This window comes from Sparus aurata, chromosome 19 (assembly GCF_900880675.1).
Source record: "Sparus aurata chromosome 19, fSpaAur1.1, whole genome shotgun sequence".
Classification (NCBI taxonomy): domain Eukaryota; kingdom Metazoa; phylum Chordata; class Actinopteri; order Spariformes; family Sparidae; genus Sparus; species Sparus aurata.
Genome location: NC_044205.1, coordinates 21,829,422 through 21,852,832, shown reverse-complemented (window position 1 = coordinate 21,852,832; position 23,411 = coordinate 21,829,422). Strand labels below are relative to the sequence as shown.

Below are 23,411 nucleotides of genomic sequence, written 5' to 3'. Positions count from 1 at the left end.
ATACATAAATAAATATATATAAACAAATAATAATAATACAATTCCAATTTTACTGGAGTTTAAGTAGAAAATATACTTGAAAGAACCGGAATTTAACGAACTCAAGTGTTCATAAAAAAAAAAAATGTAAGCCTTTTAGTAATCCTCTATTTTAATCACATTTTTGTTTGTAACTCCACCAACTTAACTTTTTTTTTTTTTTTTTTTTTTTTTTTAAAAATACTAATTATTTAATCCTGTTACATGTATTCAGTTACTCCCCAAGTCCACCTATATCAATTTCCTTCTTGAGTATATTAATATAATCAATCTCAAACATCTGTAAAATAATAATACTAAATAAATAAATAGAAACTAATTTTACACACAAATATAGAAGAGCGTACATCAGTGGTATCAGCTCTCCCAAGAAGAAGTCCAGCAAAAAGCATCTAAGCAAATCCAAAACTTTAAAGATGGTTTTATTATACCAGATGAAAGATTTTGTGGTACAGTCAACATGCTGGTCAAGTAAAACACAAGAAAAAAAATCTCATCACCTACAGAAAAAGCTGCTAGTCAAGTACAGATAGGATGATGGCAATCGAGAGAGCAAGACACTAAGGCACAAAAGGATCTAGAGTATATGTATGGCTAACTGACCATACCATGGCCTTTAGAAGTGCTGTAAACATGTTTTTTTTTATATATATCTATGAGACTGTTTTAATTCAAGCAAGAGCAAAAAACGTCTGAGAAAAGAACATATTAATGCTCAGAAAATGTCTAAGTGACTGCATTGTAAAAAAGAAAAAAGGAAAGAATGTTTATGTAAGTGACTGCTAATCTGAGACATGGATACAAAATGCCAGTTCAACTCTTGTTGCCACCTCCCTTTTTACAAGAAGAGCACTGACATGAAAAAAAAAAACAAATCTGCAAAAAAAAAAAAAAAAGTATTGCAAAAAATGTAATCAATCTTATGATAAATCTTTTGATTTTTCTTCACAGTGTAACAGATCAGATACCCGTGGCGGGTCACTGAATAATGACAGTCTTGCATAGAAAATTAACGCCGTTTGATATTTAACTTTTTATTTCCCATTAAAACAGCGCCGTCTTTGGAGTATGGCGAGGGTAGTGCTGGTGGAAGGAGAGACTCAACTCATTTCTAGTTGAGAAACAGGTACGAAGGAAAACCTGTTTTACAGTATCTTCTTGAGAGACGCGTGGTGATGGTTTTGTTAAACTGCAAGTGCTCTGTTGATATCCCGCTGCGTCGCTTCTCTATTTGAGGAAACTGTCAAGCTTTCTCTTGATGTTGTCAAATGAGTCCATTCCCATGTAGTCTGCCTGACCTTGCTCCCATTTCTGCTTCCGTTCTTCTGAGGACAGCTGGGGTCCGAGTGCTTGTGCATATGAAGACTGGCTCGCAAACTGTGAAAAAAAATATAAAAACCAATACAAAACAGTGAAACAAAGACAAGGGGAAGAGAAAATCAGTCTATGACAGGAGATACAGACTGCGCAGAAAACATCCTAAGCGCTTACTGTTTGAAAGCAATGGACTCGCCATACATAGCCTTTCCTAATTAATGGCTGTAGGCAAACGCAAGCTATAGCTCTAATTTTTGAGTAATAGTAGCACTAGCATTAAACCAGCTTTGATTTTAGAGGAAGAGCAGTATTAGCATTAAACCAGGTGCCAACAAACTGCTTACAAACAACACCAATATTACACCATACCTGTTGACTCTCACAAGTGACTACCTCACTGTACTGGATCTTTATGAGATGAATGGGAAGACTCTACGAATTATATCATCCAGAATAGGAGACAAAATTAAATGAAAGGTAAAAACAAAAAGGGAAGAAATGTGACAGCAAAACACAGTACAATGCATTTACAAGCATGAAGTATTTTCCTGCATTTACGACGCATCATATGCAAGTTTCAACTGGCTTTCACACCGATCAGTCACAACATTAAAATAAACCAACAGGTGTAGTACACTGAAGATTGCTCATCTCGCTATGGTGCAATGACCTGCTGGGAAACCTTTGGTCCTGGTATTCATGTGGGTGTAACTTGACACACATCACTTACCAAAACCTTGTAAAAGACAAAGAACACCCAGATGGCAGTGGCCTCCACAAGCAGGACAATGCACCCTGAGACACCGAAAAACTGCTTGGGAATGGCACAACGGACCTGAGAAAGAGCTCAAGGGGTGGCCTTCTTGGCTCCAAACCCCAAATATCCCAATTCTATCAAAAATTCATCTGACTTCCCGAAACAAGTCCAATCCACCATGGATGGCACTTGGCCCTGACCCATCCAAGCATGGACACAGGACTTCTGAGGGCGCCCTGTGGTGTCTGATACCATTGCGTCGTCTGGGGATCCTTTGAGTTCTGTTGGTTACGAAGTTGGGCCTCCATGGATTGGTTCCAGCAAGTCCTACCGATGCTCAATTGGATTTGGATCAGGCCAGGCTGAAACCTGGAGCTCTTTGTTGTGTTCCTTGAGCTGTTCCTTTACAGTTTTTGGGTGTGGTAGGGCACCGCAATCAGGGAGTGCAGTTGCCATAAGGGGGTGTACTTGTTCTGCAAAAGATGTTTGGCTGGGTGGTGCATGTCATGTCATGGCACATGAATGCCTGTGTTATTCACGTCACCTGTTAGTTCATTCAATGTTGAAGCTGATCGGTGTACACTTGGCCATCTTAAGTCAGCTCTGAAGTAACTTAAATTTGTTGCAAGCAAGAGATATAAACACATAATCATATATCACATCATTTGTAAATTTAAATGATCTCAAACTCTGCCTATTATCTAATGTTCAAGACAGATTTACCAGGTTGTGTGTGGTGTAAATGCAGGACTGAAAAAACAAACTAGTGTGTTCATTCACCTCCACACATCCGGACTGGAAAGGCTGATCTCCATATTGCTCCTGAAGCATGGGCACCACGGTGCTCGAGTACAGGGTCCACCAGTCCAGGAGGAAGGTCGGATGTGAGGTGGCTTCATGCACACTCCCTGCGATCTGTTTGGCTTTGGGGTCGAATGTGTAACTCCATGGCTTGGTCTTCCCTAAGAAATGGACCACCTTGGCATTGCCACCATATCTGAAATGAGTAATATAGCAAATCACAAGTTGTTTCTATTTAGAGAACAACATTGTGTAATTTTGTTTCCTTTTATTTGTATAAAGAAACTTCTCACTTTAAAAGCAAGTGCTCTGTTACTTTTACTTAACAGTTTCCACTGTGGCTACAGCTATAAGCTAAAGCTAATTGATAAACTACAGTTATGCTGTTTTTTTAGGATTTAGTTAAAACACTCAACTATTGCAACAACAGCACTCACGAGCCAGTGATATCAATTCTCCCTGGTTATTAATGTAATTTAAAAATTAAACCCTAATGTCAATAATGAAACAAAAACAATAGTTATAGCAGTCTGCAGACAGTTGTGGTCAACATGTTGTGAGCAAGCAGAAATATATTACAGTTTTAGAAAAGCCCTGCTGTCTTAGCTCGTATCACAACAGGACACTCATTTTAAAATAAGGCTCAATGTTGCTTGTTGTAGTTTTATCAGGCTTGAATTGGACTACTTTATATTAAATTGTGATTATTATCAACCCTGCCAAAACTGCACATGAACACATGAACATGGCCTGGGGCGGGGGGGTTGTTTTGCTGTGTTTGGCAACCATTTGACGCACTACAACTCCTGACAACTACCAACAAGTGTATACTTGTATATCACCCCTGTCATCCTGATTTGATTGCCAGGAAATACCGAACCTAAGAGCTTGTTGATGAGGTTGGTGTCTAAACCCCTCTCCTCATAGAAACAAGGAGGCAGTGAGGATGGCAGGGGAGGGGGAGCTTAAGACGTAGTGCACAATGACCAGTCCTAGACGCGAGCATAAAAGGTCTTTAAATAAACCACTCTATTTTAGGATTTGGTTTCAGCTGTTGGGAGCTCAGTGGTGGATATTCAACCCAGCTCTGAGGCCTGTTGGGGGATGCTCCGGCAGAGCCGCTGGAATCTTCTCATCTCCCCCTCGTAACCTGATGTCATGTCACGATGTGACTGCACGTTCATGTGATCCAGTATCTGCTTACCTCTTGGCTTTGCACCTGATACGCAAGATTTCAGTTACGTTGACAAACTGCTGTAGTGTAATACAACTGTCTAGTCGAAGTAGCTTAGACTGTAGAAACACAGCAAAAGGACGTATACAAAATCGCACATCCAACTATCGTGTTAACATGTTTTTTTTTAAGAAATATTACCTATGATTGACACTTACTGCTTGAATGCTGGAAGGTAAGTGTAGATGGCTATGCTGCTGAGGTTGTAGATGAAGGGGAGGTGTTTTGATATGTCAGCTGTTGCCCAAGTGTCGAAGTAACCATTCAAAACACCTTGGTCTCCTCCTGCAGAGATAGGAAAATATAAAAATCAACATACGGCATTATGTTTACAACATACTACAGTCCTCATCTGTGCAAAACTGCAATTTAGATGTGATTAAATTCTCTAGAGGTCCGCCACATATATACAAAGTAAAACAGTATGAAATGGTGTTGTCCTTTAAGGTCAGTTTGAGTTTTTTGTTTTTTTAAAATCAGTCAATCACAAACTTTCTCTTCTGATTAAAAACTACATATTGCACCTTTAAATGTACGGATGAGCGTAACAAAATAATTGTTAGTTGCAGCCCAAAACCAGAATTATGTTGTTTTTCTGGTCTTATTTATTTGCATAACAGCATGGACGTAACAGTCAACTGAGCTCATGAAAATGTGCTTTGACAGGTTTATTGTGCGACTGGAAAAGCTCATTTGAAAGAGGAAAAGCTGAGGGAGAGTGCAGTCAAATGATCTGCCCACCTGTGACAGCCAGATTAATTAGTCTTTCCGCCCAGTCCACATTAGTCAGCAGTCTGCTGAGATCAGTAATGACGAGCCCGTACAGTAATGTTCCCACACATTCTGAGCAAAGAGCTGCATTTCCCTCTTTTACAAATTGCAGTGGTTATCTGAAATTGAATTATCTAGTTTGAATATATGCACATCACCGTATGAAGCCATGCATGTGCACAGAGCAGATTCACAGTAGCTGCACAGAGGGCTACAGAGACATAATGTACAGAACGTGTTGTCACATGGGCATATCTGTGACACCCTACTCTTATCCACTGATGGGGAAATATCAAAGATCAGTGTGTTGTCGAAAGGCCCAGGGGTGTATATATAGGATGGCCAAGTTCTTTTGGCTTATCCGCCACAGCGGTGAGGATTTATTCATCTCATATCTGACAAAGACTGATTGCCTTTTTCGCTCACTGACCTCCAAATACTCAGCTCAAAGTCAGAAGCTGCTCAGTAACACCAGAAGCCTTTCAATAGGCCGCAGTAAACAAATGGCAGTGCTGGTTTGAATGCTCGACTGTGGACTGACATCCTTCGTGTATTGCACTCCCTCACACAGGTGCTTAATAAAGTGTATTATATTCTGTATGGATATACTTAGCAGTCATTATATTTTCATCACAGAGCTTAAAGAGATAATGGCAACATAGCTTCCGATATTAATATCTAAACTCGTTCTCCGCTCAGGAGGCGCGCAAAGTTTGGGCGTGTTGTTGTCAGCTGCCTGAGGGTTTCTCAGTGAAAGTTCCTAAAAAAAAAAAAAAAAAAAATGCTGTGCTTCACGTCATTCACATATTAAGTTTGCAGCCTCGAGACTCAAGAGAACAGATCATGTAGACACAACAATTTAATCAGCAGAGAAAGTTGATATGCCAAATGTGTTGCGAAACAGTTGCTCGTTACGCAGCCGGTAGAATGAAGCAACAGCAGCATTCATCTGGACTCGTGTTTCCTGTGAGTGTTGTTTTGGTTGCCGCGTTAGCCTGCTACTGGCCAACTTTGCCATTTGTCACTGTCACTGAAAACACCTGCTGGCTACGGAGAATAACAAAAAAAAAAAGAAAAATGAAAAAAAAAAAAAAAAAGGTACTCAAAGACTCTGTAGAGCTGTGAAGAACTGCCAAGTCTGGTAACAATTCTCTGGGTTTGTCAGTATGAATCACACAAAGTGAGACAATTGATCTGTTGCGAAATCTCTCTCTTCCGGGAATGACATGTCAAATTAAGCAATCTTTGATGTGATATAAACTGATGGCTCGTTCCCTGAGGAGCAGCGCAATTAGACAGGTTTGTGAGCAGTCGAGCAGCCTGTACACACCCACACAGCCTTGAGAAGAGGCCTCGAGCCAAAACTACTACGTGGGTCATTTTTGTCTGTTCTTGCCAATTTTGATGTTTCACTGTAAATTCGATGTGCTTTTGTTACAACCCCAGAGGCCATATAGACATATATGTTGTATGTGCTTTTCATTGCCTCTGCTTAAATACCCCTCTTCTACCTGAGTGTGTGTGTGACTGGTTGCTGGTGTGTTTGATTGTAGGTTGTCCAGGGAGCTGATTGGTTCCCGCCTCGAAGGCAGGAGTTTAAAAGCCGGCTCTTCCCAGCTCCTGTGGGCTCTCCTCTGTCAGCATGTCTGTTTGTGCGCGAGATGTGTTTTTAAATGAAACCTTTAAAAGAATGCTTCGCCGCTGGTGGTGCTGGGGGGATGGGATGAGGTGAGTCTCATTCTTGTGTTGCGCCAGGGTCCCCACCCCCCCTAGGCCCTGGACATAACAGCTGTATCAAACAGTGTTTAAAGTCACCAAAAAGTAGAATACCTCAAAATGCCTTTTAGCTGCAGATCTTTCAAAACTCTTCCCACCCCTGTTTGTCTGTGTGGACCAGTCAAATAAAACGTTTGGAAAACAATGACATCACATCCAGTCATGCATGATGCCCACTGTTGTTCTTTCAGGGCATTCTCATGACACAATGGAGGAGTACCAGTTTGATTACATCTGGACAGGAGCGGACTCAGGATGTTTGATAGGCAGGGCCGAAAAAAATAAAAAAGGGCACCAGCCGTGTGTGGTGGGGCACCAGTGTGCAGAAAGTTATGATATATTAGTAGCATCGAACGGGCCACAGAGGCACCCAAGATGGCACTTTTGCGTCATTTCTTTGAATAGACAGTACCAGAGTCGACCAGTGCCTGGTTAGCACCAATCTAAGTTCTTTGTTAGCACAGCTACGTTGAATTACAAGTTCACAACTTTGTCTTTTTCCATGCTTTTGGACAATTTTATTTTGATAGAAATAGCTCAGTAAGAATGTCAGAATGTTCTTGTCTGCTACAAAAATATATTCTTATCGTATATTTTATATCCGCCTCCTGTCCATCATGCTTGTTTGAAGCATGCAAACAGAATCTTTTTGGATGGAGGGGAAAAACATCTTTTTTTTTTTAAATATCTGCATACCTCTGGACAAGGCCTTAAGCTTTGATACAGTTTCTTATTTGAATGATACTTATTACCATTATTGGACGATAAATACTTTAAATCTTGAATCTTCCCCCTAATCTTGAGTTTACACATTAACAATTCAAGAAGTTTGGTTTGCTGTATTACATGAAAAAAAATACACTTCTATTTCTCAAAGTAAATATTCTTCAAAAGAATTATTTCATTATTAGTGTTGGAATGCAGGGATTGTTTCTGTAGTTGTGATGTGTTCCTCAGCCCTATTCACGATGACTCAACTTTAAACAACGAGACGCGGTTATTTAAAATGTTGTGGTACTCTCTGGGCTGGTGACTTGAATTATCATTGCCCCCTTGGTTAACCCGTTTTAAAAAGTTTGGACTTGAGCTGCCTCAGGTCCTGGGGGCCCGACTGGAGGGCCGGACAGCCACTCGCCCTCGCTCAATTTGGCTAATTTAGAACTGGGGCATTGTCGTGGCGGTGGCTTACGTAAACACAGATCTCAGTTTGGGACGAGGGGATGCGTTTGATATTAAGTAGGCCGGTTACAGTTCGAGTATACAAGCAGATTTGAATTGAGCCTTTATTAAAAGCTTTTTTGTTTTGTGAACATCTCCTCTGTTACATCACTAAATCTGAAAGCAAGCAAAGACATGATGCAAGCATTCACTATTCATGCTGAACTGCTTCACCCGGCAGCCACACAGTAATTCACAGGGCTGACAGTAGCACAAGGAGGGATGTTGGCCGTTAATAGAACTTTCACATGTAGCTCCTAAAAGGCACAGGCCTGTACAGTCTGTGAAACCGCAGCCTGCTGCAGTTTAAAATAACACACATAGCTGCTGTTTGTCCGAACCCACAACCTCCACGGGGATTTCAAAACTTAATATGGGGCCAAGGATCTTCATTTTGAGGGGATGAGCAGAGCTCAGCAAGAATGTGCATCAAACTCTGCCAGTTTGTCTTGGCAGCAGACAACACTGGAGCTACAGATGAACAGATAGGGTTCAACCGCAGAAAATTATTTTCTTGTTGTCTTTCCTCAGCTACTTTTCAATATCATGTCTGTACTGCAGAGAGCTGCATGTGTACATCGCGTATTCCTTACAGTAGAGGAAGTGAAATGCTAAAAGGTCAAGGCAAATTCATCTCATGCCTCAGTGCACATGAAAAGACCATCCATGTCTATAAATAAGACGGCTTTATTCATTAGGATGCCATCGGGTATACAGACACGGTCGTCAGATTGAAATATTGGATATAAAAATATAAATACCATCAAACTGAAAAACACATGACTATCCAGTGACAAAAAGGAGTTGTTTTTTTTTCTGAAAAAAGTAAGACAATAATGTCTGTGTCTGGGGCGATTGTGATGGAAAAATTCTTGCCATCAAACGCTGGTGGCAGCCAGAATGAGTCGGCACTTGAAAGCTTTGGCCACTGTCAAGCAAACTAATTGGTTTTTCCGATGAACTCTCCCTGATGGAATCTCTTTCAGAGTATCACAAGGGGGGAAAACAGCTCGTAATTTAATGTTAAAAAGGTTCGCTGCTACTAACAAGGACAGGCTCGGCTGAGCCCTGCTATGGAACTTCATCCGGATTTGTTTATACCACAGCTATTCCATTTGTTTGGTATCGTTTTTTGAGGTCACAGTTAATTTGATTAGAGCCAAGCTGGTACATTGGCAGGTGTGATTTCAGCTCACTGCAGACTTATGAGCATGAGGAGAGTTTGGATGTAGTATTTTGATAAAAGAATTCAAATGCACTGTATGTCATTTTTGCCGAGTCTCTCACTCAAAACCATGAAAACAAAAGACGTAGCTTGATCATGTTGTGAAGTGGCGTGGGATCGAGGGAGTTGTTATCATTGTTCAGCAAAAATCTGTCTTACATGATTTCGGCAGAAATGTAAACGGACAAGTTAATATTTAAGTGTTATTCAAGTCACGTTTTGTCGCACTTGCAGACCTATCCTCTATCCCTAACGCATCATCTGACACTACAGCAACAGGCGACCGAAATAAAACACACCATTTTCCATTTCCATATTTCTCTGAGTTTGGAAAGATTTGGGATCATTTTAGTACACAAAAAAAAAAGAAAAAGAAAATAATGGAGGTCTAGTCGATTTTAAACATTTTAACGTGGAAATGTAACACACTATGTCTTTAAAAAAGGGGTCCAGTGTGTAGAATTTAAGGGGATTTGGGGGCAGAATTTGAAAAGGATATTCATAATTATGTTTTCATTGGCATCCAATCACCTGAAACAAGGAATTGATGTGTTTTATTACCCTCGAATGAGCCCTATTGGGTCATACTCTGTCACTTTGTTTCTACAGTAGCCCTGTAGAGGACCTTTTGCATTTTCAGGGGAAAGAGAGATGGGGGTTATTCAGTTGGTTGCAACGCTTCTCAACACAGCAATTGACAGAAGCTGTGAGCTAGTGTATTTGAAAAAGTATGTGAAGCTTGACTGGGGTGCCGTAACTGTATACTTTAGGATGTTGAAATTAAAAAAGCTGCCTATGAATGAATGTTCTGTAATGGCACAATGTTTACTGGATACCCTTGGAACCCTCTTATTAAAAATAAAAAATGCCAGTGGCTGAATCGGGTTCCAGCTGCTGTATGTAGCATTCAAACGCTGCTGTAACTTCCTCCAGAAAGCAAAGCTGGTAAACCTGCAGAGCACCCTACAGCTATGCAGCAATGATCTCTTCAGCCGCCGATTTGAGCTGTTCAGTGAATCCGATATGGAGCCAAAACGACAATTCAGTTACAGTACGCCTCACCGAGAAGCGCTGCTGAATGTCAACCGGTGCTCTGTGCAGGAACAGGCCCTCTCAAATTTAACCTCCACTCCACCCCACCCCAGCGAGCCCCTGAGAATAACTCAGCAGAGCTAGACGGTCTGTGACAGGAGGCCCTTGTGTCCGGGCACCGCGCTCGATAAAAAGGGCCTTACTTAGAGCAAAAGATAAACAAGCTCGTTTTAACATCATGTTACCAAGAACTCAATGTTACTGAAGCCGAAATTGTGAGCAAGACTGAAAAAAAGACTACCGACACCGTCACACGTCAGTGGTGGTAAACCACTCCTGGTTAGGCAATCCGAGACACCGGAATCCTTTCTTGCAGTGCTTTTGGCAAGAAATGTGAAGTGTCCATTTTAAAAAAGGGGAAAGTTGTAAATGACATAAATACATTTTGTCTAATGTCATCATGTTCAAAGGATAACTGATAGTGGGTTTACTGAAAATATTTTGGGAATATATTAACAGGTAGAATACAGGTAGAAGATGGTTAGCTTAGCTTAGCATAATGACTGGAAAGTAGGGAAAACAAGTAATGTGGCTCATCCGAATACTTCGTCCTAACTGAATGCGAAGTGAGCCGCGACAAAAGTAGTTACATTGCATTTTTTGGTGCCAGTTAAAGGTGAATCTTTGTCAAACGCCCTGATTGTACTTCCTGTTGCTTGTGTTGAAAGTGTTGCATCTTTGGGAAGAGTTGAAGGGATGGGAAGAGATGAGGAAGAGGTGATATATTACGTTGAGATGATGGGTAACCTATACGATACTTCCTCAAATGTACCAACTACAAACGCCTAAATAATCTCGCACCTGACCGACGGGAGATCAAAACCAATTTTCTGTTTCAAAAGTACAAATGTAGAAAGAAAGAAAGTACCCATCTTTAACTACAATATCGTTAAAAACAGTGAACATGACAGTGACAACGTGACTTACCGTCAAAGCTGCCGTGTTCTGTACAAAACTGAAGCAGTTTGCCGTAAGTCTCCATAGAAGGACAGAAAACAAACACACCGGAGTTGAAGCAGTCAGGCCAGCCGGGGTCGGGAGCAGCTGACAACTCCTCTCTGTCAAACAGCTCATCTATATTTGAAAGCACCTAGGAAGCAGAAAACAAACAAATGGACAAACATGTACACACACCCACATAGTTACAGTCTGTCTCGCAAAACAAACGTGTGTCTCACCAGTGTGTCTGCGTCCATGAAAACACATTTGGAGTAATGCGTGAGAGTCCAGCAGTGGAGTTTGGTGAAGGTGACGCCCAGGTCGGGCCTCTTCATCATGGCCAGGTGCGCCGCGTCGCCGCTGTCCATCACGTCCACCACCCTCACCTCATCGAAGATCCTCTTCAGCACGGACCTGAAGATTCACAATGCTAAAGAATGAATCGCCATCAACAGTCTAGTTGGGAAACAAGACTATAAAAAGGTGCGATTCAGAGATGTGTAACTGCTGTTTGGAGGCGAGGTATCTTACTGGCAAGCCTCCGACACATGTGGACCGATGAGTGCCACCAGCTTCTTGGATGTATTGTGGTTGCGGAGGGACTTGCCCAGAACCATGGCTCCCCGAGCGTAGCTGTCATTGGTGGCCAACGTCACAAAAGCCTGGTCTGCAGAGGACGGAAACACATCGAGGGTTAAAATTAACAACATTGATATGATGAGTCCACTTTCTGACAATAGATCTATACAAACTGTAGTATTTAATCGAGATGTTTGATGGTAGACTCATCTCGTAATGGACAAATGTGTCTGGTTTTTATTTTCCTTGTCTACATTTCCCCCAAGTAGTTTGACAAAACTTAAGAGCGAATACACAATAAATCAAACATTAAGGGGATAAATGTTGAGCCCATCTACGGAAGTTAGCATGCTAACCAGCTAGCCCCAGGCCATCCAAGTCCAGAGCTTCCTTGCTAGCAGTGTAAAACACAGACGCTCCCCTGGTGCTCCGAGTTTACAGTCAGTACCGCTAGCTGCACTGCTAACTGCGCTAACAGCAGCTACAGTCAGCAGTTAATCTGTTAGCATGCCGTCCCCCATTATTATAGACTATAAGTTCTACAGGTGGCCAATTCTTACATACAGCACCTTTAAGTTTGACATCGATGCCTTAAATACTGAAAGGTTTTCCTGAGATTTAAAAACAAAGGCCCAGTGTTTAGGATTTAGGGGTATTTATGAGGATCCACTGACAGAAATAAGAAACAATCAGTGTTCAGTTGCTCGTCATTTGACACCTCACCGCTAAATGCCACTATATCCTACACACTGCACCTTTAACTGTATCGTAACTGCGCTTCGAATGTCTTGACACAAAGTCCAATCCTTCACGTACGGCTGGTTATTCACAGGAAGATGTAATACACAACAGAGTTTGCCCAAAATTGGTTAAAAAATGCGACTGCAACAGCAGTTTTCCATGGATCCCTTCATGTTTGAAACATCTGGAAGCTTAACATCAAGCCTTGAAATTAAACACATCTGTCATTTTTGAAACACTCAAAAACAAGCTGCGTTTCCACAAGCACTCCGGTCTTGCCCCAACCTGAGATTTCTCACTCGTTTCAAGAATAATAAGACTTTAGTAGCCGGTAGCCGATTAAATGTGTCTTTACAGCGAGTTTTATTTGCAGATTGGTGCCTACTCTTTTACCTCCCCCTGTAACGCCAGGGAGGGGAAAATCTGTCAGCTACCTGCCAGGTCATGTTTGAGAACAATGACTAGCCTGTGAGAGGACATATTAAAAATCTGAGGTGATGAGGTCATCGGCGCTGGAGAGGGCTTGTGCGACTGTCGCATTTGGGCCAACACGGATCCCCGCGTGGATTGTATATCAGCCCCACCAATAATGAGCGAGAAGAGAGAAGTAAGACAGTAGGAACAGTGTGCGTGGAGGGTTTCTATAATGCCGTGCCAGTCGTGGCTGCGGAGTTGCCAGGAGAAGTTGTTCCCCCTCGTTGCCTTTTTTTTTTTTCACGGCACCACACCTCCTTTCTCTCACGCCCCCTTTTTCGGTTGGTACAACAAGTACTGAAAAAGTTAAAAGGAGCAATGTGCAGTTTTGGGGAAGAAGAGACATGATTTTTCCAATTGTGGTTGTTTTCATGACAGAAATAAAATGACCTTTAGTAGGGGCAAAACAATTTGATACTGTGGCGGACCCTGCCACCTTTTCTAGCTTCAAAACATCCAGTTATGGAATGAATAAATACCTCAGTTCGTATTATCACCTTCTTTCTCTCACGCCCCCTTTTCAGTTAGTACAGCAAGTACTGAAGTATGTGATGCATAAAGTTTAAAGGAGCAATGCGCAGTTTAGGGGAGGAAGAGACAGGAGACATATTTTGTTTATGCCTAAAACAATTAAATTATTTTGTCTTCATGACAGAGAAAAACTGACCTTACTAAAGGATGACACACTTTCATATCATGGCAGACCCTGCCACCTTTCCATCTTAAAAAACAGCAGAGAACAGCCTGTTTTATTCAGTTATGGAATAAATAAACACATCCGAGTTCATATTAAAACCTAACTAATTGCAAATGTTGAAATTATGAGTTTGAATTTCTACAAGAAGCCTGTTTAAAGTTTAAAAAAACTCAACTCCAATCCACATTTAGGCTCAGTTAAAGCACACACACACACCCTTCTCCTCCATTTTAACCAGTAAGATCATACCACCGGTGGGAGTTGGGTCACATACAGTAGCACACAGTGTTTCCAAATGTAAGGTCAAGGACCTGACAGGGGTCCCACTGCAAACATGATTCATTTTCTCAGCTGATATGTCATTCACCAAGAGAGAGCTTAAACACGTCACGACCAGATTTATTTTATTTTATATTAACGTGACAAACGCAGAGGAGCACACCAGTCATGGAGGATACCTTGTGGGCCAATGACTTGTCATACATGGTGGTCGTGTTTCAAGACATGGCTGACAGCTTCAATGCTTTGGAGCTGAGAGACGGCAACAACACAGATGGAGGGAGGGAGAGAGGGAGGGAGGGGAGACATAATGTACTTTTCAGTCTCAGTCGCGTCAGGAGACGCTGCTGCAACTCCTCCAAACATCGCAAAACCAAGCGACAAACGGGCGACTTTTAAAAAGAACTCATGTTTAACTAAAATACCGCGAGAACTTAAAAACGCTACTTTGAAAAAAAACTTTTTTTCAGACAGAATTCAGTGATTTGCAGGCGCGCGCGGAGAGGACGAGCTGGGAAATAGTTTAAAAAAGGTTAACATACCTGCCATGACTGGAGAGGAGAGAAGTCGAAGCTACTGTTTTTGTAGCCTGGACTTGAGGAGGGCTTGGCGTGGGAGAGACGGGCGAAAAAAAGGGCTGACTAAATACACCAGAGGTGGATTTATACCAGCGTGACAGCGGCCAGGCTGTGCGTCACGTGACGAGCTCCACACATACACACCCACCTGCTCCCGACATGTGCCTCCACCACACCCCCCGCAGGTCAAGGGGTTCAACTACTCACAGATCCACAAGAGTTCAGTGTGAAAGTGGCATAAATGTAGCACGTCATATCCAAACTGTCTCTTTTTAAAGTTTTAATTTTCCGAATATTTTTTTCTTACACATCAATCTGCAGCCTTGACCTCTCAGACAACTCTCACATCAGATAACTTGACTGGTCTCCTCCTTCACTCTTGTGTGGAGATGATGGTGATGATGCTTTCAGGAGCTGCTGCCTTGCTTGAGAACAGGGAACAAGATGTTCTGTAAATGTGCATCTGTGGGTTTTGTCGCCATCTTGTGGATCCAAGGGAGACAAAAAATAAATAAAAAACGCTGCAGGACAAACAGGCATCTGTGCGGGCCCCTGTTTCCTCTCCTCTCTTGTGCTGTGTTACACAACAGTGAATTATTTTTAGTGGTCTCAGCAGAGCTCTATTCAGATCGAGTGGTGCTTTTTAGGAGACGGGTCCAGAGGGAGTGTGTTCTCTGGGAATGTTTGCGTTAAAGGTGCACTATGCAGTTTTGGGAAGCAGAGAAAGCTCCTTCAGTCCTTACAAACTAAATGAACAAACGCTCTTTGTTGACATCTGCCCTTAAAGGACAACATGATTTGATACTGTTTTACTGTCCTCAAATGTCTTGTTTTGTCCAGTGGAGGAAAGAAAAGATTTACATTCAAAATGCTGGAATCTGAGATTGTTTTTCACGTTTTGTCTTTCAAAATCACTAAAAATGAGAGATTGTTAAAATAGTTGGTGACTTTTTTAAAAGTTCGCAACTGATCGATTATTAGATGTTGCTGTATTTCAGAGTAAATAAGCAAAAACACGTGATTTCACGTTTTAAAGGTGCATTATGTAGTTTTGGGGGCGATAAGAAGAGACATATCTTCATTGACTGTTTTTTGTTTTGCCTGAACAAACTAAATAAACAAAGTCTTTGTTTTCATGACTGAACAAACAAACTGACCTTAAAGACAAAACAATTTCATAATGTTTTACTTTGTTGATATGTGGCAGACCCTGCCACCTTTCTAGCTTCAAACAGTGTTCTGGGGACCTTATTTTCCTCAGCTTATTTATTTATGCTAAAATGCTATTTATACTAAATTTGCATCATTAACTCATTTATATCGTAAATATCAAAATTCTCCTTTCTAAAATGGCATAGTGCCCCTTTACAAAGTTGGAACCAGCCAATATTTTTACATGTTGCTTGAAAACAGGACTGGAATTACTGGAATTATTAACTGATTATCAATATTTTGCAATTGATGTTTTTTTTGATCCACAAATTGTTGCAGCTCCACTCTCTGATAACGCCTCCTGATGTTGCCTCCTTCCATTTTCAGTCCTTGAAACACGATTAATGTTTGAAAATGCCCTTCGAAGTGAATTTTAAAGCGCGGATCTTGTTGAGTTTTAAACTAATTCTTCTCCAAAACTTCACAGCGCCCCTTTAAAAAGTGTTGGTGATTGTACTGCGCTGCCAGCTTTTGATTTACAACTGTTTACAAAAAGGCAATCGCTGAAATATACCTTCTATTTCTACCTTCTGCTTCACAAATGTGTGCCAGTGCAGCGAGAGTCCCCGCTGATCTTTGGCTCCTTTATTTTCTCCGCTCAGGCAGATGCTTGGCCAAGCGGAGACGCTGCCAAGGAGTACTCTGCGGTCGTCACGTACTGTGCTGCTGGACTAAAATCCTTAAAAGACCGATACACCCCCACCACCCGCCCGGCCTCCGCCACTGGAGCGGTGCCAGCTCAACGAGAGGGATCACAGGGGTTCAAAGGGGCTAATACAGTAAATTAGAGGCCGCTTTTGTCTCTTGTTTGCTTTCTCTGATTGAAAATGATCGTCTACTCTCTGTCCTGTTAAGTGTTAGTGTCTCACTCCGTTCTCTTGAAGTCAGCACGCAAGTTCTCGGGCCTATTAGTGATGGGCTGTAAAGTGTAAGCATGACTTCTTTCACCACACTTCACTGTTTTTGTTGTGTTTTTTTCCACACAAATGACAAAGACTCAGTCCATCAGACACTATATTATCATATACACATAAAAAATTGATTCCGCATGTGGGGATGGATCATTGATTTTATTGTTTGCACTCATCTTGACATTCTGTCAAGCACAGCGAGGAAACATGGCGGGTGGTGCCCCGTATCCATGGATACGGGCTGGAGATGGCTGAGAGATTGGAAGGGCTGGGGGCTGGTACAGAGGAGCTGAGTTGGCAGGGGTCCTGGCAGTTCCGCTCTTTAATAGAGGTTCTTCTGCACGTAGGCGGCAATGTACTTGACGGCCAGCATGGTCTCCTCGCATGTGGGCTTGATCTGAGACTCGGGCAGCAGGAAGCCGTAACGACCAGTGTCACGCAACTCGAAGGTGTAGGAATACTTCACACCCAGGTCGTAGGCCCAGTCGTCAGAGCCACCAGCAGCAGGGTCTGAGGGAAGATAAGGAGAGGGGGATTATTCAGATATGGGGGATATGCTGATGACCTGCAACAGCCAAGAAGCAAAAAAAATCCTTTGTTTAATAGAAATAGCTTTCTCTCAGGCTTAGTCATTGCTTTTTGTTGCTACTAGGCCATTTCTTTTAAAAGACGATTGTGCATCATGAAAACATCATAATAAATATTATTATAGGCAATCAAGCTTCCTGTCAAAACACTATTTCCACAAGCTTCAAATGCAGCTGCAGCATTGATTGTACTTACAGATGGTTGTGGCACCGGGTCCGCTGGTGTATCTGGTACCGTACAGACTACGCAGAGCAGAGGAGGCTCCCTCAGCAACCTTCATCTACAAGGCAGACAAGAATACAAAGTGGTTAATGTGTTGAAGGACAAAACAGAAGGTTTTCAACCATATCAATGGCGCAGTATGCAGTATGAATGCCGCTAACTGTGGCTGCCATTAGCTAGTTAGCTCAGTTAGCAGTGCAGGTAGCGGTAAAGGGAGGAAGGGAGCTTTGGCTGGGGACAGTCTGAGGCTAGCTGGTTAGCATGCTAACTGCAAAACATTACATAGACGTCATGTCAACACTGTTGCAATATTTCTTCACATTCTGTTGGTCATTTTTGTTCATGTTTTTTAATATTTTCTACAAAAATTCTTACATTTTGTGGACGATTTGTTGAAGTTGTTTAGTGCTGCTGGACAGTGGATTTCTTTATGAAGGACTCGCAACAGTGGCTATTGTAAGTTTTGAAATGGAGTCCGCAAACATAAAAAAATGACCAGCTTCCACAGAGTCCCTTTAAGCAGAGCGATATTCATATATAATTAAATACTTTGATATAATATGAACTGAATTTACAAACTTCAGACAGCATTAGAGAGCAGCAATATCCCTCTAAACTATCTAACATTAGCTAACGTTAGCCACCAAAAGCTACCGGTCATACCAGACCCAGTAAGAAAAAAATCAAAAATATGCGAAAGTTGTCACCAAACTGTCTCTACTGATTTAAGCATGCTAACTCGCTAGCCTCGGTCCAGTCTCCTATTTTAGCGGTACCTTTCCCGGCCTGGACCGCTAGCTGCACAGCTAACTGAGCTAACTAGCTAATGAGAAGAAGTTGCTGTCATGATATGCTCCCCCCTGTTTGTTTTGAGGATGAATTAGACAGGACCTAAATCTTACACATTCCAACTTTAATTCTTTCAGAAAGAGAGCAAAACAAATATTAAACCACAGCAGGAAGTAAGGACCCTAAATATATGTCTTCTGCCCTGCAGCATCAACCAGAAAATATTTTGAAAAAGCCTCAGTGAGTTCCAACAGGAAATGAAAACCCCAGAGAAATGCACGGGCAGGAAATGGTATTTCTGGGAGAAACAGATGAATTATGACAGATACCCGGAGTTCTTTTGTTCTGTAAAGTGTCAGAGGAGAGCTTAAATTACAAGTGAGTAATAGCGAAGGCAGAGACGTGTGATCTGCCTCAGTTAGTTAGTGTGAGAGCTGGAGCAGGGGTGTGAGCGTTCGCTGTGCAGCCCTCGGACACCCCAGTGAGAGGTAAAAGAGCCATGAGAACGAGGCGTATGAGCAGGGAGTAAATGATTTGCAGCAGCTAAATGTGGCCTTTAGATAAGAGTCATAATGGGACCTGGTTGGATTCTTGGTTAAGCTTTGGAAACACCTTTAAAGATTTTAAAATTGGTTTCTGTAGCGTCTGTAGCATATCAGTGTTCATCGAATTGAGATGCGCATCTGGAAATGCGATGATAAAGATGTCTTTCATGGTATACAGTCTGTTTCTAGTGAATAAAACGGCCTTACACATGTAATATAATTGAAGTTTTCCATTAATTAGTGGATTCCAAATGCTGCTGTCATTATAATTCATATAGTGACACTACATGCACCTTTGAGAAACAGATTGATCCAAAATGAACATACCGTCTAATCTGCGGTTATTGCGCTGCCACAGTCTAGTGATGCATGTGACGCCGCCATGATGAATAATTATATAGCCATTGTGACTGGCCAAGCGTTCTAGTTGATACCCAGCCAATATACAGTACATATTTATGGCATATAATGATGACTTACCAGCTCGTTGTGGTCAGCAGCCAGATCGTAGGTGTAGGAGTAGGGGAAGAGCAGCAGCTGGGAGTAGGAGTGGATGGTGAGGTAGGCCTTGATGGTGGACTTGTTCCTGCGGATGAAGTCGGCAACATTCTTGACCTCGATCTCAGACTCGGGAGTGTACCCGCAGAAGGTGTCGCTGCAGGGGTTGCTGGAGGCTCCCATGGCTGCAATGAAGATTACATTGCGGGGAAGCATTAATAGATATTGTATTTTATATTGTGTTTTTATATACTTTTTCAAACTGTAAACATGAAATTCAATTCACTGATAATGAGGAGTATGATACAGCCTGTGATAACTGTTATATAATGGATTTTGTGGCATTTGGAGAAACAAAACAAAACACACAACAGTGGTGTTTGTAGCCAAAATAATGTTCGACTTTCCTGGTATAAAATTACCTGGAGTGTCCTTCCGGTTAAGCCCTTAGCTAACGTGCATGGGGGTAAGATATTTGAATGGCACAGCTTTTCTAGACTTTCCAAATGTCATCAGACCAAATTGATCAGATTCTTATCAAGAAATTACTTCAAACTTTGTTTTCATCGCTTTTCGTGTCCGTTATCGAAACCAACGATCTTTTCTAAACTTAACCGAGTAGTTTTAATGCCTAATCCTAACCTCAACCCAAAAAATTCAGTAAGTCTAAAAGTAAAAATCCCAAATTTCTACCCATACACTGGATACATTTCAAATCGCCTGAAAGGAAGTCGGGTGCAAGATTCATTCAGTCAATACATCCTGATGTAAAAACAGGCATCCTTGAAGCTTTCTGGCGAAAAACATCTCATAAAATCACCAAAAATATTTTACAAGGCAGATGATTGCATTCCTCACACGTAGATATAAGTTCATTTACACAATTACTGAAGAAAAGCAACATGCACTTAGAGCACAGGCTGTGAAAGAGCCCGTCGAAGCGAGCACTGCTACTCCTGGAAAAACCACGCCCAGCTGGGTGAAATACCAAGGTTTAATCACTCATCTTGGAAGTTTGGTCTGCACACACTCCCGCCTGAAGCTAAAAATGAAGCCAAAATATCCCAGATTGGCTTAGAGGGCGGGAGTTCATTATGACCTATACTGCAGCGAGCCACTAGGAGGCGATCAAGATGTTTTGGCTTCACATTAAGGGAGTTGTCATGTCATGCATCTTTATATACGGTCAGTGGTTCCAGGAGAGGCCATAAATTCATTGCAGAAAGACTGGAGGCGTGGAGTTTGAAAGATGTGGCTGCATAATCTAGGGAAATACGCATCATGGGAAATGTAGTATTTAAGGTTTTTTAGGGCGTGGAGTTCCCCTTTAAGATGTATCCGTATATGTTACACTTACAGCACCAGCCGGCGTCGAAGTTCCTGTTGGGATCAGCTCCAATGCAGCTGGATCCAGATCTCCTGGAGCGGGTCTTCCTCCACATCCTGTTCTAAAGTCCCAGAAGTGGACAAAATAAACATGTCAGACAAAATAAACAGGACAGCATGGACTCTATTGGCTTGGACTCAACAGTTAGGCCTGAAGTCGTAACGTACGCTCTTGTGGGTGAAGTCGTAGCCATCAATGTTGAAGACGGGCAGAACGTAGACATCCATCTGGTCGAGCAGGCTGGTCATCTGAGAGTCAGTGCCGTAGGTGGACAGAGCCTGAGGAAGAACAGAAAGAAATTATCTTCTGGAATCTTTAGACGCCTCTGTATTAATATTTGTCACGCCCACGCCCAGGTGTCCTCCTTACCTCCTTGACGAACCACTGGCAGAAAGCAGGGGAGATCCACTCTCTGGCGTGGATGCCACAGTCCATGAAGATAGCGGGCTTGGTGGAGCTGGAGGCCTTACCGATCTGTGGTCGTTAGAGGCAATCGTGAATGTTTGCTCGATGTGATTTTTAGTGAATAAATGCAAAAATCCTCGACACAAAATACAGCAGATGAGTCTCGAGGTACCTTGAGAACGGTCATGGCGCGTCCCTCGTAGGTGTTTCCAATCACCTGCTTGGTCATCAGACCTGAGCTGGAGGAGGTCATGGAGGACATCCAGGCCACGATCTGAAATTTAAAAAACAAGAAGATGAAGTAACAGTCCAATCCGGGAAGAAATTATGACTAAATGATCTTCTTTAGCTTCTTACATCGGTCCAGGTGTTGTACTTGGTGTAGCTGTGGGCTCTGGGAGTGGGCTTCAGGTCAGCCTGGCCATCGACAGCAGCCTGCAGATCCTCAATGAGGACGCTGAGAGAGGGGATTCAGTAAAGAAGTCACATTAAACCTCGTGTTCAAGACGTTTTTGATTGAAAGACTTTAATTTTGCATCATCCTCTGGTGACTTGCCTGTGCTCCATGTCACTCTGCTGCAGCAGCGTGTACAGCATGTCGAGGTAGATGGCAGGCACGCGGATGTCCACATCAGTGCCGACGGTCACAACCTCAGCACTCTCGGGGCTCCAGAAATCAACCTGCAGATGGCGCCAGAGGAAAACTCATGAGCGGGTCGAGGCGATATGAACTCGTCCATACAGCATTTCGGCTTCTCATTTCACACTTGAGATGAGATGCCAAAGAGCCGGCACATATTGACAGTATTTCATCTAAGTTAATGGTATTTGCATATCTGATTGGGCATTGAGTGATTTTTCAGGTCCAATTTAGCCCTTTTTAAACAATTAGCAAACCAATTAAACCCCTGTAGTGAGTGAGAACAGCACTATAAGGTGTGTGTGTGAGAGAGAGAGAGAAGGCGGCAAGGTACCTCGATGCTCTTAGCCAGGTCCTTGATGAAGGCCACATGCTCGTCTTGCACAGGCTTCAGACGGAACACTTTCTCTCTGGCGAAAAAGGAAAATGAGAGAGGTCACAAATACGGTACGATGGCCACAGATATTGTGCTTCACGGAACAAGGCAAACTTCACAAGTGCCGGCCTTTTCATAAGACAGTGTCTTTAAATCAGGGGATTAAACCCAGAGGGTCTCAACGTTTGAGACGTGACCTCCAGAGAAAAAATGTGTCAAACAATTCAGGTTGAAAATGAGCTGAGTGGCAGCGTGCATTGTCAGTGTTTTTAAGAATTTCACTTGGATCATATTTCCTTTTTTTTTGGACTTCTCCCTTTTTTAAGGCTAATTATATCTTTGGTAAGTGCAATGTGACATTACAACTATTCCCAAGTCTAAAATATATCTCTTTTCTCTACGACCGCCTGGCGAACCATGGAAAATATCTCGGGACCCCCCTTGAGGGCCCTTAACCTAGGTTGAGAACCAATACTAACATGTAAACAACATGCTTAAATGTTAAAACTACCCTACTGCATCACTTTCCCCTTCAAAAGTTGTTTTATTTCTGTTCTGTTATAGTGGTCGAAATGGCTTCGGGGAGGCCCTGAAGCTGTTGAAGCTCCTGGTTTGATCCACGCAAATAAAACTGTACAATACTGTTCTCTTAAAATGGCACCCACTTGCTTTAACAAATCGTTTACCAATGGCAAAATATTAATATTGACATAATCTCAGTTGATGGCAGTCTAATGACACTGTAACAGGATGCTGCCCTGTACTGTTGTGACTTGGTTCAGTTGTTAACAATGGCTAAATATCTCAATTTACAGTAAACAGGTCATGACTCGCTGTATATTGTGCCAGCCTGTCAGTCCATAACTTGTAATATAAATATCATATTATAATTGATAGAAATATGACGTCTCTCTGTTTTACCGAAGGCTACATATTTACCCCTCAAAGCGAGCGACATCAGCCAGGGCAACAGCCACCAATCCGAACAGCACAAGGACCCTCATGGTTGCAGTGAGGCTGATCTCATTGCTCGACAGCTTTTATAAGCCCGAACCTGCCGCCCGTCCACCAATCCCCATCCGCGATGCAGCAACGTGTCATACATTCCCCCGAAAAAGATCTTGCACGGTGCACCTGTTGTTTTTAGGTGTTGTGTGGAAGAACTGAGGCCTGTGTGATGTGTGGTCAATGATTAATAGTTACTTACAAGGTCACTTGATTCTGATTCTTACTTAACGTTAGATCAACTCTTATTTCTAGATGGTTTGGTCACTAGTGACTGATCGTGACTCGTGAGTATGATTTTTCTCTTTTCGTCATG

At 42.3% G+C, this 23,411-nt stretch overlaps 2 protein-coding genes across 3 annotated transcripts; both read right to left on the bottom strand.

Annotated features, from left to right (window-relative positions):
* Positions 1–440: 440 nt before the first annotated feature.
* gyg1b (glycogenin 1b) lies at positions 441–14,640 on the bottom strand. 2 transcript variants are annotated; one of them, XM_030398915.1, is made up of 8 exons: positions 14,482–14,640; positions 11,701–11,836; positions 11,409–11,583; positions 11,158–11,320; positions 4,307–4,433; positions 2,894–3,110; positions 1,726–1,788; positions 441–1,416 (listed from the first exon to the last, which is right to left on the bottom strand). In XM_030398915.1, the coding sequence occupies exons 1-8, from the start codon at positions 14,486–14,488 to the stop codon at positions 1,267–1,269; spliced, it is 1,038 nt and encodes a 345-aa protein (XP_030254775.1). In that variant the 5' UTR covers positions 14,489–14,640; the 3' UTR covers positions 441–1,266. The 2 variants fall into 2 exon arrangements, with proteins under 2 accessions (XP_030254775.1, XP_030254776.1); XM_030398916.1 differs by lacking the exon at positions 1,726–1,788.
* A 2,140-nt stretch (positions 14,641–16,780) lies between these two features.
* Positions 16,781–23,109, bottom strand: cpb1 (carboxypeptidase B1 (tissue)). The gene is made up of 11 exons (XM_030397529.1): positions 23,030–23,109; positions 22,049–22,124; positions 21,631–21,755; positions 21,432–21,531; positions 21,247–21,348; positions 21,039–21,143; positions 20,837–20,947; positions 20,640–20,730; positions 19,265–19,467; positions 17,424–17,508; positions 16,781–17,150 (listed from the first exon to the last, which is right to left on the bottom strand). Exons 1-11 carry the CDS (start codon positions 23,092–23,094, stop codon positions 16,963–16,965), a joined length of 1,251 nt encoding a protein of 416 aa, XP_030253389.1. The 5' UTR covers positions 23,095–23,109; the 3' UTR covers positions 16,781–16,962.
* Between the last annotated feature and the right edge of the window lie 302 nt (positions 23,110–23,411).